The 17,054-nt window shown below is 39.5% G+C and overlaps 1 protein-coding gene across 1 annotated transcript in view; it reads right to left on the reverse strand.

The window, feature by feature from the left end:
* The window catches only part of IPO11 (importin 11), a 295,618-nt gene that overhangs the window by 213,851 nt on the left and 64,713 nt on the right, over positions 1-17,054 (reverse strand). Inside the window, exon 5 of the mRNA XM_006876193.1 lies at positions 4,652-4,784. Coding sequence (XP_006876255.1) covers positions 4,652-4,784 — 133 coding nt within the window. The remainder of the gene's footprint in view (positions 1-4,651; positions 4,785-17,054) is intronic.

Consider the following 17,054-nt stretch of genomic DNA (forward strand, 5'->3'; position numbering starts at 1 on the left):
GAGTCGGTACAGACTCATAGCAACCTTATGCACAGCAGAACGAAACACTGCCCGATCCTGGGCCAACCTCACTACTGTTGCTACACTTGAGTCCATCAATGCTGCCACTTGGCCAATCCATCTCGTTGGGGGTCTTCTTCTTTTTCTCTGACCCTCCACCTTACCAAACATGATATGCTTCTCCAGTGACTGGTCCCTCCTGACAATATGTCGAAAGTATGAGAGATGAAGTTTGGCCATCTTGGCATCCAAGAAGCACTCTGGTTACACTTCTTCCAACACAGATCTGTTGGTTCTTTTGGCAGCCCATGGCACTTGTAATATTCCCCTCCAACACCATAACTCAAAAGCATTTAATTCTTCTACAGTCTTCCTTATTCACTGTCCAGCTTTCACATCCACATGAAGTTACTGAAAATACCATGGCTTGGGTGAGGTGCACCTTAGACCTCAAGCTGACATCTTTGCTCTTCAACACTTTAGAAGGTCTTGCACAGCAGATTTGCCTAATTCAATATGTCGTTTGATTTTTTAACTGCTGCTTCCATGAGTACTGATAGTTGACCCAAGAAGAATGAAGTTCTTGACAACTTCAATCTTTTCTCCATTGATAAGAATGTTGTTTACTGGTCCAGTAGTAAAGATTTTTGTTTCCTTTACATTGAGATTTAATCCATACCAAAGGCTTTGCTCTTTGATCATCATAAGTAAATATTTTAAGTCCTCTTCACTTTCAGCAAGCAAGGTTGTAACAGCTGCATATTGCAGGTTGTTAATGAGTCTTCCTACAATCCTGATACGTTTTTCTGCATATAACCCAGCTTCTCCAATTATTTGCTCAGCATACACATTGAATAAGTATGGTGGAAGAATACAACCTTTTCACACACATGTTGAGTGACATTAGTCAGTCACAAAAGGAGAAATACTTCATAGGGCTACTACTGTAAAAGACTAAGAAAAAGAACCCATTCTAAAGCAGGGGGGATTCTTTGTTGGTTACTGGGATGTGGAGGGTGTGGTGAGGGGAAGGAAGGGAAGGGAAGGTCGAGAACAAGGTAGGGAATAAACACAGGATACTTTGGATACTAGGGAGGGGGGCAATATACAAGAAGGGGGGGGTAAATGGAGAACAAGGCAGATGGAAAAACAATTAGGCAGGTTTATATGGGCTAAATGGGACAGAGGTAAATAATGATGCATGAGCAACCTTGGAACAACAGGGCCCAGGGATACAGGGATTGAGACATGGTTGGAATGGGCAAAAAGGGGGTAAATAAAGTTCAGATGCTTGTATGTCTTTAGATTCTTGGTTTCCCTGGCATTTAAGGGGGAGAGAAAGAAATAGCCAGAAATATCACCATAGAAAGCTTGTAAGTCTGTCTTCTACCTATAACTGATTGTTGTTGTTGTTGTTAAGTGCCATCGAGTCGGTTCCGACCCATAGCGACCCTGTACAGGGTTTCCGAGGGTGTAAATCTTTACGGGAGTAGAAAGCCTCATCTTTCTCCCGCGGAGCGGCTGGTAGTTTCAAACCGCTGACCTTAAGGTTTGCAGCCCGATTCGTAACTGATTGGAATACCTAAAATGGGGCTACAACGTGCCCAGTGAAGGAGGCTTCCTATGGAGCCTCTGCATTACATATGACATATGGTCTTATTCCACATATGGTGGAATGCTGAACCCCATCCAGAATCTTCTGAGGTGGGAAATTTTCATTTGAAAGGACAAGCAGACCAGCCTGGAGCGACTAGAAGAACAGAAGAGACTTCTTGAAAGAAAGACCAACAGGAAAAATACAAAACAATAATGACAGTCCAACTGATTACTATAAGAACAAGAAAGTTACTCGCCCAGGAGACATCAAGGCAAGTGTCAGGGTCCCCTCAGGGCAAACCCCCTTCAAGACAAAGACTCAACGGGAATACCTGACCAGACATACACTCTGATTGATGACCACGTTCGTCACCGATAAGGGGAAGTGAGGGAAAAACAGCAATGAAGCTGCGAGCTAAGTCCTAAAACATTCCATAGACTCCTGTGAATCTGGGGGGAGACCTAGTTGGCCAGCAGTGTGGCAAGACCTGGGGACTCTTGGGCCCAGAGTCTGTGACAGAGCCACAGAAGACTAGAGTGAAGAGTGAAGTGTCCAGCTGATAAGAAGAGAGGGCATATGCATAAGAACACCCACACTTGCAGATAATACCCACTTGACCTGGCTTCAGTGATTGGGGTGAGGGTTTATTTTAGGTGTTGGGAGAGCAATACAAGAAGGGGGAAGAGGCAGAAGAACAAGATAGATAGGAGAACACTGAGACAGGTTTGCATGGCCTAAGTGGGACAGAGGTAAATAGTGATGCATGCTCAACCTTGGAACAACAGGCCCCTCTAAGACTGAAACTCAAAGGGAACACATGAACTGGCATGCAACTTTTCTGATGATCATACTGGTCTACTATGAGTGGAAGAGGGGGAAAGGCAGCAATTAAGAAATGGGCTACGTTCAACCACTGTCCATTGAATCCCGTTGACCTGGAGATGAGAGCGAGAAGAGAAAGGGCTGGTTGGTTTACAGTGAGGTAAGACCTGAAGACACTTGATCCCATGGACAAGGACATAGTCACAGAGGGCTAGAGTTGAGAATGAAGCATCCAGCTGATATGAAGTGAGGGGAGATGCACAACACCCAAACTTGCAGACAGTACCCATCTGACCTACCCTTGATGGCTTGATAATCAGAACTAGACTAGAAGAAGAAGAAGAAAAAAAAATTTTTTTTATTTTTTATTATTTTTTTTTTGGATAAAGGAAACAAGGGCAAATTGCTACAATTAGATGAACCTGACCTAGACTCATGGAGGTAGTAACTCTGAATACCAACAGGGCAGGAAGGAGTCTTCACATCAAGTATCAATGCTATCACCTCTGTACACAGGGTAGATAGGGACAGGCAACTTAGACATTGGCTACCTACAATGAGGGGCGATAAAAGCACAGAGTGATTGGCTTACAAGGTTTTAAGAGGGAGTTCAGTTTAAGAGTGTGGGGAGGAAGAAAAAGTCCTCACTGAATAGTTTTCATATTGTCTGGATAGGTCTGGTAAAAAGAGATAGGGATAAGATTTGTATGATTCAATAGTGAATAATTGTTATCATGACTAACTGCGACTGTCACAATTGTAAAGGTAGAAGTTTTGTAACAAAAACAGGGAAGTGGCTAATCTTACATTCCAGAAACAGAGGACACTAGGACCATCAAGGGAGAAAAGCACAAGCAGAATTCAGGACCTAATCCAGAGAAGCAGCAATGCCAAAGATGGAGGCAGAGATGGGGAGCAGCTGAGGAATCTAGAATCATGGGAAGAGAGGGACCAAGAGCTGGTGGCCAGGAGGCAGATGTGCAGGATGTGCCCTTTAGAGGTATAAATTATTATATATGCCTAAGTGGATTTTTTTGTGTTTTTTTTTAAAAAAGCCAAAGTGAATAGAGAGAAATACTGTTAACTGATGGTACATAGAGGGGATTATAATCATTGTAATGAAACAAGGTATATGATTTGTTTAATGTAAAACTGATGATCTGTCTGCCCTGTAAACTTTCACACAATCCACAATAGAAACCTTGAAAAAAAAAAAAAGAATGAAAAGTAGAAGCAAAAACATTAGAAGCATTTAATAGGTATATATTAAAGGCCTCGGTAACTATGTATATAGGGGGAATAACAACACTAGTGGTAAGTATATGACTGATTGATTAATCATTCTAAGTCCAAAGGGAAATATTTACCTATGGACAAAATTCAGAAGGTTGGGAGGAAAAGGAGGAATAGAAACAAAAAACACAAGGAGGAAGCAGGATAGAGTGCTATTACAATGAGAAGACTGCAATGGAGATGAAACAAAGTATATGAGCATACTTTAAGAAAAGGTTCAAAATCATTTCACTAACTGCTATATGTGCAGCAATTGAAGGTGATTTTGATTTAAAAAAATTTTTAAGTTGATTCAATCATTTCAAAGTGAAAGTAAATTTACATTAACAAACAAGCAGAATCTAAAGAGGCAAACTACTCAAAAATGGCATCCAACCACACCATTATAAATGTGTGGGCTCTTTACAGTCCTGCATACATCAGGCTCTTAAAAAGGCTCACTATGCCTCTTCCAAGTCTCTCATTCCAGGGATCAATTAGCAATTTTTCCCATTCCAGCACCACAAGGAATCACCCACGTTGTAAAAGTTCAGGTCTGTCCCTATTTTGCTTCATCAGCCATGACAGAGTCTATACAATTAGTTCGCAGGTGTGTTTAAAGGGCAAGTAAGTGTTTTTCAGAAATCAAGACATTTGCGAATATAAACCGGGTATTTGCACAAAAGAAATAAACTGGGGACTACCTGTATTAGTACAGAAGAAATGAACCAGGGACTATCTGTATTTATATAAGAGAAATAAACTGGGGACTGTCTATATTTGCACATAAGAAAAATAACAATACAGTAAGTTTTTGTCTCTGAAGGAGAAATTAATCTTTTGTTCTCCCAATACATTTGGAACAGTAAATACATGCAGAGGACTGTTTGGAGACTGTTCTGAGAAATTTTTTCTGAAGTAGATGTATCATATATTAATATAGACATATATTAATAGTACCTTTCAATGACAGTAAAGTTCGTTCTAGTGAACTTTGAACAGCAGCTTCATTTCCACATGAAACTTGTTGCAGGAATGTGTCTGTATGGTGATTCCACAGAGAGCAGGCAAAATTATAAATTCCAGATGCTAACTGCAAAGAAATATTAAATATTTTTTTACAATGTATTTTAGATTTCAGCAATCAAAAAGATCTACAAAGTAACAAAATTTGGTTTTACAATTAAGCAAATTTAAAATTGTCAAGAGTCATTTAAGGAAATATTAGTAAAGTTTACAACGGTTGCTGCCAAACACACACACAAATGAGTGTAACTAAAATATCAATTTCTTGAAACAGCATTTAGCCTATTGCCACTTTTTCTTTTATTTATGAGTAAACCACTGTTTTATGGACTGTCACTGAGTACATCAAATATATCAATACACCAAGATATGCTGTTGTTAATAAGTACCATCAAGTCGACTCCAACTCATAGTGACCATGTATAGGGTTTACATGAGTTTGAACTGCCAACCTTATGATTCAAAAAATCTTACAGTCCAGTGTTTATCCTACAGGACCACACCTGGACGCTGTAGCAAGATATACAAAGGGATAAAGTTTCTTTTTTCTCTGTCAGTTCTACTCATACATTTGATTGGTATTTAAAACCAGAAACACATAAATCACATGGCCTATCAGGCTGTTTGCCTAATGTGTGTTCATACGTTTTAAAACTGCCTCGCATTTAGAGAACTGTTAACCTCTGCCTCCAAGTTTGAGGCAGAACCATGTTCCAAGGATATCATCAGCTTTTCCAGTAGGTCTCAGAGCAACCTAGCTGAGACGATATGGCTATTTATTGGTTCAAGGGCTATCCTTGCTGGTATCACTTAGAACTTGACTAGAAACATGCTTGTTGTTGTTGTTGTCAGGTGCCATCGAGTCGGAACTGACTCATAGCGACCCCATGCACAGCAGAACGAAACAATGTCTGATCCTGGGCCAACCTCACCACCGCTGCCACACTTGAGTCCATCAATGATGCCACCTGGCCAATCTATCTCGTTGGGGAACTACCTCTTTTTCTCTGACCCTCCACCTTACCCAGCATGACATCCTTCTCCAGTGACTGTTCCCTCCAGACAATATGTCCAAAGTACGAAAGACGAAGCTTAGTGATCTTGGCCTCCAAGGAGCACTTGGCTGCACTTCTTCCAAAACAGATCTATTGGTTCTTTTGGCAATCCATGGCACTTTCAGTATTCTCCTCCAACAACACAATTCAAAGGCATCAATTCTTCTACGATCTTCCTTATTCACTGTCCAGATTTCGCATCCCTATGAGGTTATTGAAAATACCATGGCTTGGGTCAGGTGCACCTTAGTCCTCAAGCTGACATTTCTGCTCTTCAATACTTTAAAAAGTTCCTGTGCAGCACATTTGCCCAATGCAATATGTCATCTGATCTCTTAACTGCTGCTTCCGTGAGTGTTGACAGTTGATCCAAGAAGAATGAAGTCCTTGACAACTTCAATCTTTTCTCCATTGATAAGAATGTTGTTTATTGGTCCAGTGGTGAGGATTTTTGTTTTCTTGACATTGAGATGCAATCCATATCGAAGGCTGTGCTCTTTGATCTTCATAAGTAAATGTTTCAAGTCCTCTTCATTTTCATCAAGCAAGGTTGTATCATTGGCATATCGCAGGTTGTTAATGAGTCTTCCTTCAATCCTGACGCCGTTTTTCTTCATAGAACACAGCTTCTCGTATTATTTGCTCAGCATACAGGTTGAATAAATATGGTGAAAGAACACAATCTTGTCTCACACCTTTCCCAATTTTAAAACATTCAGTGTTCCCATGTTCTGTTAGAACAACTGCTTCTTGGTCCAGGTACAGATTTCTCAGAAGTACAATTAGGTGTTCTGGAATACTCATACTTCTCAATGTTGTCCATAGCTTGTCATGATCCACACAATTGAAAGCCTTTGCGTAGTCAATAAAGCATAGGTAAACATCTTTCCGATATTCTCTGTTTTCAGCCAAGATCCACCAGACATCAGCAATGATAGCTCTCATTCCACGGCCTCTTCTGAATCCAGCTTGAACCTATGGAAGTTCTCTGTCAATGTATGACTGTAGCTGTTTCTGTATTACCTTTAGCAAAACTTTACTCGCTTGAGATGTCAAAGACATTGTCCAATGATTTCCGCATTCTGTTGGGTCACCTGTCTTTGAAATGGGTACAAATATGGATGTCTTCCAATCAGTCGGCCAGATAGTTGTCTTCCAAATTTCTTGGCAGAGCTGAGAAGACTAGAAGCATAAAATACTACAAAGATGTTTACCTGTGTTTTATTGGCTATGCAAAGACATACTACAGATTGTTGTTGTTGTTGTTGTTAGGTGCCATCTCATCAGTTTCAACTCACAGTGACCCTGAAAACAACTAAACAGTACCCAGTTCTTTGTCATCCTTACAATTCTTTTTACACTAAGCCCATTGCTGCTGCCATTATGTAAAGCCAGATTGTTGAGGGTATTCTCCTTCGCTGATGCTTTACTTCACAGAGCATAATGTCCTTGTTCAGGAATAGGTTCCTCCTGATAATATGACCTAATATGAGAGACAACATGAGAGACAAAGTCTCACCATCCTGGTTTCTAAGGAGCATTCTGGCTGTACTGCTTCATAAATATACTTGTCCATGATGCTTTCAATATTCTTCTCCAACACCATAACTCAAATACATCAATTCTTCTACTGTCTTCCTTATTCACTGTCCAACTTTCACATGCATATATGATGCCACTCAAAATATCATGACTTGGATCAAGCACATCTTAGTCCTCAAACTGGTAACTTTGCTCTTGAACATTTCAAAGAGGTCTTGGGCAGCTGATTTACCAAATGGAATATATATCATTTGATTACTTGAGTGCTGCTTCCGTGACTAGTGATTGTGGGTCCAAGCAAAATGAAGTCTTTGAAAACTCTTTTCCTCCTCATTTATCATGATGTAATTAATGATCCATTTGTGAGAATTTTTGTTTTCTTTACATTGAGGTGTAATCCATACTGAAGATTGATCTTCATCAGTAAGTATGTTAAGTCCTGTCCAACTCCAGCAAATAAGGTTGTATCATCTGCATATCACAGGTTGCTAATCCTAATGTAGAGATGTTTTTCTGTTCAATCCAAAACAAAAAAACAGAGTGAACAGAAGCAAATATTGCTGAATGATGAAGCATGTTCTTCTTCGTATAATCCAGCCTTTCAGTTTATTTGCTCAGCATACCGACTGAATTAAGTACAGTGAATGAATATAATGCAGTGATGGTGAAAATTTTTTCTGATTTTAAAATATTCCGTATCCCTTGTTCTGTTCAAATGACTGCCTCTTAGTTTATATATAGGGTCCTCAAGAGTACAATTAAGTGTTCTGGAATACTTACACTTCACAATGTTGTCCATAGCTTGTTATGATCCACACAGTCAAAAGTCCTTACATAGTCCACCCAGATCTTTACCTGGCTTAAGTCTATTTGTCCAAAATTGGCAAAAGAACAACTCCAAAGTGACTGTTCTATGTCAATGAATTCCAGAAATCATTTTCAACACAAAAATGGCCTGTTCTAAAGAGGACCCTAGAACCATTAAGGGAGAAGCGCACAAGCAGAATGTGGGACCCTACCTAGAGAAACAGCAACACCAGAGATGGAGGCATATATGATTACATGGAGAGATAGAGCAGCTGAGAACTCTAGATTTATGGAAAGAGAAAGGCTGTGTGCTGGCGGCCAGGAGACAGGCTTGCCGAATTTGCCCTTTGGTTGTTTAAATAATTACTTATTCCCGGGTGTTTTTCTGTGCAACCCAAAAGAAAAATTTTAAAAACAGGAGGAATAGAAGCAAATACTGTTGAATGATGAACCACAGAGGAGACTGTAATTATTACAATGAAGCGTTAAGTGTAAAACCAATGTTCTCCCATGTAAGCGATCACTCAATTCACAATAAAAACCTTAAAAAGTCTCTGCATAGTCAATAAAGCACAAATAAACATCTTTCTGATAGCAATCTACAGAAATAATGCAATCCCAATCCATATTCCAATAACATTCTTTATAGAGATGAAAAACTGATCACAAACTTTATATGGAAAAGAAAGAAACCTCAGATATGCAAAACATTGCTTAAGAAGAAGAGAGATGGAAGCCTCACTCCCTGAGCTCAAAATTTACTATACATTCACAGTGGCCAAAACAATCTGGTACTGTTACTACTAACGATTTATAGATCAATAGAACAGAATTGAAAACCCAAAAGGAAATACATCCATATACAGTTAACTCATCTTTGACAAACGGCCAAAACACTTTAAATGGGGAAGAGACAGTCTCTTCAACAAATGGTGCTAGCAAAACTGGATATCTATTTGCAAAAGAATGAAACAAGACCCATAACTCACACCAAATGCAAAAGCATGAATTAAAGACCGAAAACATAAAACCTCAAACTATAAAGAATGAAGGAGCTAGCTGGTCTGAAGTACAGGGAAGTGTGTGTGAACTCCCAAACTTGGATCCTGCATCTATCTCATCATCTGACCTCTGGCTCTTGACCCAGTAGTCTATAATCTGACTTGATTCACCAAATTCTATAGCCTTGTAGGCCAGCAGCCTATTACCCAACCTAATGACTTGGATTCGTTAACAAAGCAAGCATGAATTTGTAAAAGCCTCCAGCAGTCTGACACTTGACCAAATGATTTTGGACCAACCTCCATGGATTTTGGGCAAGCTTCCACAATCACGCAAGCCATTCCTTGAGTATTCATCACAGCAAATTAAAGAATCCAAAGATAGGAAGGGAGTACTGAGAGGAGAGATCATTTATATTAAAAATGACAGAGTGATATGGCAATCTAGAAAGGTTGACCATTTAAGAAACCATGAATATCTGCTTCAGAGAAACCAGAGCTTTGTGTTGGACTTTATAAAGAGTATTATTCATTTCATTGGTTACAATCATTTACCTGGTTAGGAAAGAGATTATTTAGTTGATTATCTGTTCTCAAATTTTTTATACTCAGATTTGTTGTTAGTTGTTGGCCAACAAGTCAGTTCTAAGTCAGAGCAACCCCATGCACAAAAGAACAGAAATGCCTGGTCCTACACACCACCACACAATTGGTATGCTTGAGCCCATTTCTTTGGAGGTCTTCCTTATCTTTACCTACCAAGCATGATAGCCTTCTCCAGGGACTAGTCCTTCCTGATATATCTCGCTATCCTCACTTCTAAGAAGCACTCTGGCTGCACTTCTTCCAACATAGATTTGTTTTTCTGGCAGTATTCTGCCAACATCATAATTCAAATGTCTTCCATATTCACTGCTCAACTTTCATATGAATATGGAGCAAATGAAAATATTGAGAACCTTTCCCATTAGCAGTCCAATGCTTAATCTCAAACTGACATCTCTGCACCTTAAACTTTAAAGAGTTCTTTTGCAACAGAACTGCCTAATGCAACACATTGTTTAATTTCTTGACTTCTTCCCATGAGCACTGATTGTAGTTTTTGGACCGTCATGCATCAACAGCCTGTTGTGTGACCTAGCAATGTGGATTCTTCAGCTCTTGAGACTATACAGATCTTCTTGAGGAAGATCCTTGAGACTGACCTCTGAACTATGAATTTGGGACTTACCATCTCCACAACTGTATTGAAAAACCTGGTAGAATTCCTCAATTTCTCCATCACTGGCTTTGGTGGTTAAGTGGTCCTCTCCAAACACCCAGGAGCACTGATGTTTGCTGACCACACCTACACTGGCAAAGGCCACTTTGTGCTTTCTAATGATGATGTTTAAGGGATCCAGAATAAAATTGTACAGGACCATCAAGAAGGAAAAGCATGAGTGGAATGTGAGATCCTACCTAGAAAAACGGTGACAGCAGAGACTGTGGCAGAGGCGGTGGCAGAGGCGGAGAAATAAGAGTTGTGTGCCTGCGGGCAAGAGGCTGGCTGGCAGAACATGTCCTTTGGATATTTAAATGAATAAATATTTTTTGCTTTGTATGTGTACTTCAAATATTATTGCTTTATTCATTTGTGAAATATAAGATGTAAAAGGGAAGCCACAGGGAGGAAGTATGACAACTTGTTGCTGGGTGTGGATTGTCATCATTGAGATGAAATAAAGTGTATGATTTGTTGGGGGAGGGGGGACTGGGGGAGTCTTTGGCAACTTCAATCTTTTTTCCATTTACCACAATGCTATTTATTGGTTCATTGTGACGATTTTCATTTCTTTCCACTGACGGGCAATCCATACTGAAGGCTATACTTTGTTCTTCGTCAGTATTTTAAGTCCTCTTTGCTTTCAGCAAGTAAGGTTCTGTAATCTGCTATCTGAGGTTGTTAATGAGTCTTCATTCACTCCTGATGACACATTCTTCCTCATATAATCCAGCTTTTCAGATTACTTGCTAGCATACAGACTGCATAAGTATGGTAAAATGATACAACCCTGGATGCACACTTTTCCTGATTTTAAAGTATTCAGTATCCCCTCGTTCTGCTCAAACAACTGCCTTTTCATTTATGTAGAGATTCCTCATGAACACAATTAAGTGTTCTGGAATTGTCATTCTTCACAATGTTATTCATAGTTCAGTAGTCGAATGCCTTTGCATAGTCAATATGGTGGTGGTGGCTGTGTGCTGTGGAGTTGGTTCCGACTCATAGTGACCCTGTACAGGGTTTCCGAGGCTGTAAATCTTTATGAGAGCAGAAAGCCTCATCTTTCTCCCGTGGAACAGCTGGAAGTTTCGAACTGCTTACCGTGTGGTTCGCAGCCCAATTCATAACCGCTACGCTACCAGAGCTCCTTATAGTCAATATAGCACAGGTAAACCATCTTTCTGGTATAGTTGTTGTTGTTGTTGTTGTTGTTGAGTGCCACTGAGGTGGTTCCAAACCATAACAACCCTGTATAGGTTTTCCAAGGAACAGTTGGTGGGCTTGAACCACCAACTTGTGGCTCAAGCTGACCTTGAGGTCCAGTGCTTTTCCAACAATGCCATACCAGGACTCCTCTAATACAGTCAGTACCCTTATAATTACATTAAAACCCAAAGCAAACCCACTGCCATCAGGTTAACAATGACTCATAGCAAACCTATACAGGCTTTTACAACTGTAAATCTTTATGGGAGCAGAAAGCTCTACCTTTTTCCCATGAAGTAGCCAGTGGGTTTGAACTGCAAATCTTTCCACTTGCAGTTTAATGCTTACTTTACAGTGCCAGCAGGGCCCCTTATTACTGTACATGAGAATTACTACTTATAGCTTACTTTCATGGTCTTTAGTGTTCTATTTTAACTTTATTTGCTGTCAAATTTTTATACGCAGATGTGTATGAAAAGGCATACTGTTTTATAGAAAACAAATCCCTTTATGTGTCAAATCAAGCTCAATTTTGTTACTGTGAGACATTTTTCTCTCAGTTGCTGATTTTTTAATTTGTTACCTCCTGAAAAGAACCTAATTTCAGTATGGACGGTAAAAAGGATATAAAAATTGTTGAGACACACTGAGCAGTAGGTAGTAGTTTGAAGTGTACTCTGCACACTAGTTTGCCATAGCAACTACCTTAACTCTGAGCTCATATTGTTCTATGTGGAAAACTAATTTGGGACTTGAAGACCATCTTGGCATTACAGTAAACATATTATTAAAAGGAAGATTTTCTACACTTCAGATTACAAAAATAAGAGAAACAGCGTTATTAACTAGCAAAATTGATCTTTATGATGTCTTCCCACAAATGTTACCTCCACTTTGTACACAAAACCCAGCAGTCAAGTCCTCTAGGCTGTACTACATTCCATGTTTCCAAGCTCACTCTATTCCAGTATGAAAATTGCTAATCTGACATTTTTTTCGGGTTTCTTTACCTTTGTATACTCTCAAAAAAATCCTACCTATTTTTTATTTGAAATTTTGCAAGCTAACAGCTATATAGCAAGTCTCTTCTTCATCATTTATTCTTTAGCTTACAGTTATTGAGCACTGCAAAATGGTGGCATCAGAAGTCCTCTAATTTTACAAAGCAGGGAAGAAAGTCAGGAGCGGCACCAACCTAAAGCTGATACCCATCAGGTAGAAGTCAGACAAATCTTCACTCTCCAATCTTTTTATACTAATTCTGCCTTCAGCTGTCCCTCCCATGTCATTCACGATTTCTCTGCTGGGTGTGATAATTCGTTGCAATGGCTACACAGAACTCATAGCCCATACTCACAATTTTGAGGTTTATTAGTAAAGTGCTGTTGTTGTTATTGGTAAGTGCCAGTAAGTCAGTTCGGACTCATAGCAAGCCTGTATAGGGTCTCCAAGGATTAGCTGATGGGTCTGAACTACTAAACTTGCAGTTAGCAGCCCAGTGCTTATCCTATAGTCTTGGTGCCACACCAAGACTCCATTAGTAAAATTGTTGAGGAACCCCCTCAACCTCTGGGATTGATGCTATTTTTAAACCTAGCAGGATGGCAAAACTGACCAATTGTCTTAGGTGTCCAAATGCACCTTACTCAGTCTACCCCCACATGGGTTCCACGGACCTTACTGCATTAGCAGACTGTCAGTCCCTACAAGGACTATACACACATTTGCACACGCCCACTCAATTATTTCTTGGAAGTCACAAGAAAGAAAGTCCAAATAAAAACCAATTCACTATACCCCAAGCAACAACCACCACGTGCATTCTTCTAAAGGTTAATGTTAAGGACTGGACCATGTCCCCAAAAAATATGTGTCAGAATTGCAAAAGTTATCACTTTGGATGCAATCCTAACTAGAAACAAGGTTTTACGTTTTATGCTGATGAGACCATATCAGTGTAGGGTATGTACTAAACCTACTAACCTCTTAGTCATAAATACAGACTAGACACAAATGTGAGCAAAAATAAGAAGATAAGATTCAACAAGAATATCGCCAAGGAACTGAGGAATACTAAGACAAGAGAAGCTGAGACAAAGATCTTCCACCAAAGACAACAGACAGAGCCTTCCATAAGAGCCAACACTTTGAATTCAAACTTTTCTAGCCTCCTAAACAATGAGAAGATAAGCTTCTGTTCTTTAAGGCCACCTATTTGTGATATTTATGTTAGAGTGACACTAGGAAATTAAGATAACTACGTAGTAGGAATATAACAATAAAAGCTAGAGTCTTTCCCCCATAAAATTCTCAAGCACAGAGAATCTAAGAAAGATAAGTCACCAAATATAATGCAACTCCACATGACAATCACTATGCTAGAAGTGACTATAAGACTCTGCTGTTAAGTGCCTAGAGAAGGATTATCATGCTTGGTAAAGCAGAGAGTACTTGAAAAAGAGGGAGAACCGCCCCCCTACGAGACGGCACAGTGGCAGCAGCAAACAATGGGCTTAAGCGTGAGGACGGCACAAGACCAGGCAGTGTTTTGTTCTGCTGTACATAGGACTGCTATGGTTCAGAACCAACTCGATGGCACCTAACAACAAGGAGTATGTTAAAAATGTAGATTCTCAAGTCATAGCCTCAAAGAGAATTTCATAGACAGGGCCCAGAAATCTTATGATCTGTTTTGACAAATTGAAAAATCATGCTTAAACATGGATGACAGCTATAGACTGAGGTATTATGAGCCAAGAACAAAATCATTACTCAGAGGCAAAAGACTAGCTCTTTGTAGGAGGAATAAAGGCATTATAAATAAATAGAGCAGACCAAATTTGGGGAAGTAACTTTTTTCGTAGAATCTCTCTTCACTGGGCTACCTCCCTTCTCTTCTATGTGCAACATAGTATTCAATGATTCCTTTTCACAAAGGAGTAAGTTACCTCCTTTTTTAAAGAATGAAGGACTCCATCCCAACAATACAGGTATAACCGATTCAACACTAGAAAATCAATAAACATAATACACCAAGCAGCAATAGAACAAAGGAAAACAACCACATGATCACTTTTATGAATACAGAAAAACATTTGGAAAAATCTAAATCCCTTGTCGATAAAAACCCTAAAGAATATTGTAATATAAAGGAAACAACTCACAATAATTCATGGCATACATGAAAAGCCAGTAGTCAACATGATATTTAATAGGAAAAGGCACATTTACCCTTGAAATTGGTAACAAGAGTGTCAGCTCCCACTATTCCTATTCAAGTCTTATCAAAAGCAAAGAGACAGAAATGAAATAAAAGGTATCTGAATTAGAAGAGAAAAAGATTACCTTTGCTCATGTATGATTCTACATATAGAAAATCCCAAAGAATCCTCAAGAAATGTCTAGAGCAAATATAGGAATTTAGCAAAAGTACAAAGTCAACAAGTGAAAATCAGTTGTGTTCTTACACACCAGAAATGAAATATCTGAAAAGATAAACTGAGGAAACAATTACATTTATAACAGCATCAAAGAGAATAAAATAACTAGAAATAAGTCTAACCAAAGATGAGAAAAAATTAAACAATGAAAACTGTAAAAGATGGCTGACTACAAAGGCACAAAGTGACTGACTTACAAGCTTTCAAGAGGGAGCCTAGTTTCAGAGGTTTAATAACATAAAAAATTGACATGTGCCACAAAGTAATGCCTACAGCTTATTACAAAGCATGGTATATACCTTAAATTTTTAATATAATAGGCTTTACGGGGTTGTTTCATAACTCAGGAACTGACGGCACTACCAAAAGCAATCTATACATTCAACAAAATCCAGATCAAAATTCCAACAACCTTCTTTACAAAAATAGGAAAAACAATCTTCAACCTGATTTGGAGAAAAGAGGCTCAGAATATTGACAATAAAGTTGAAGGTGACTAACAAAGTAGAAGGACTCATGCTTCTGCATTTCAAAACATACTATTAAGCATAGAATATGACCACTCACCTCTCAGTTTGTCATACTGTTGTTAAGTGCCATTGAGTTGGTTCCAACTCACAGCAACCCTGTATATGGGTTTGCCAAGGAATAGCTGGTGAATTTGAACCATCAATCTTGTTGTTCAAACCAACACTGCAGTCAAGTGCTTATCCTACGGAGCCACATCACGAGTCTGAATGGACAGGTACTGAAAACATTTTGAATCGCAGCAGAACACTGCCTGATAAGTGTCAAAAGATGAGCTATTCAGGTAGGAAGGCATTCAAAATACAACTAAGGATGAGCTGCCTTCAACTCGTCATACTTCAAAGTAATGTTGACTTTAATGACATGTATGGAACAAAGCTATCTGGACCTTCAATTACTGATGGGGCATAACACAAAATGAGAATAAACAGCTGTGAGCATCCATTAATAACTGGAACGTGGAATGTATGAAATATGAATCTAAGAAAATTGAAAGTCATCAAAATTGACATATACAGCATAAAGATCAATATCCTAGGCATTGCTGTTGCTCTTGTTAAGTGCCATTGAATCGGTTCCAACGCGCAGCAACCCTGTATAAGGTTTCCAAGGAGAAGCTATTAAGCGTGAACCACCAACCTTGTGATTCAAATAGACTTTGTATTCTAGCACATTAACCCACAGTGCCACACCAGGACTCCAACCTAGGCATTAGGAAGCTGAAAGGGACTGGTACTGACCATTTTAAATCAGACAATAACATGATTGACTATGTTGGTAATTAAAATTAAAGAATAGTGTCACATTCAGGAGAGAACAAACAAGATGGTAGATCGGGTGTAAGTGCAGTAAAGGAACTCCGCCAACAACAACAACACAGAATACCCAACCAAGCAGGCTCAGGGGCTGCTCCCAGAACTTTGAACCACATATAAAGGAATATTTAGAAGGTTGGAAGGCTCACAGCTGGGGGAATTTGTGGCAGAAGCAAGAAATCTACTGCTTTCTAGTGTGGGGCGCTCGACTGCTCCAGGAGCCGCCATCTTGGGTGAGACCACGCGGGGGAAGGCTCGGAGCGGCCACAGACGCCTGGCAGAACCGCTGAGCTAAAGGTGTGGACATTCTTTTCTTTTGTTATCTGTTCATTGGTCCCTTGCTATCTGCGTACCTCCATTCTGGTGACTATATGGGTGCCTGAGCTAGTGGGCAACCCAGCCCCACCCTCGGAGGGTTCTACTACTCATGTGCCCAGATCTCCTCATAATTAAAAAAGACAGTTTCCAGTTAAAACCAAATGGCCACAGCCAGCCCTGAACTGTTTCTATCTAGAAAAAAGGTCTGAACGGAGACTGTGGAGCGGAACAAGCAGACAAAAGAAGAAATAGGCCGAAAATTAAATCCTAAGTTATGTCAAAACGACCAACAGTGGTATCTTGAAACTTCTCAGGAAGAAGAGTGAAAAGGTAACCCCATTTCCTGATCACATCTACC

This window comes from Chrysochloris asiatica, unplaced genomic scaffold (assembly GCF_000296735.1).
Source record: "Chrysochloris asiatica unplaced genomic scaffold, ChrAsi1.0 scaffold00362, whole genome shotgun sequence".
NCBI classification, from domain to species: Eukaryota; Metazoa; Chordata; class Mammalia; order Afrosoricida; family Chrysochloridae; genus Chrysochloris; species Chrysochloris asiatica.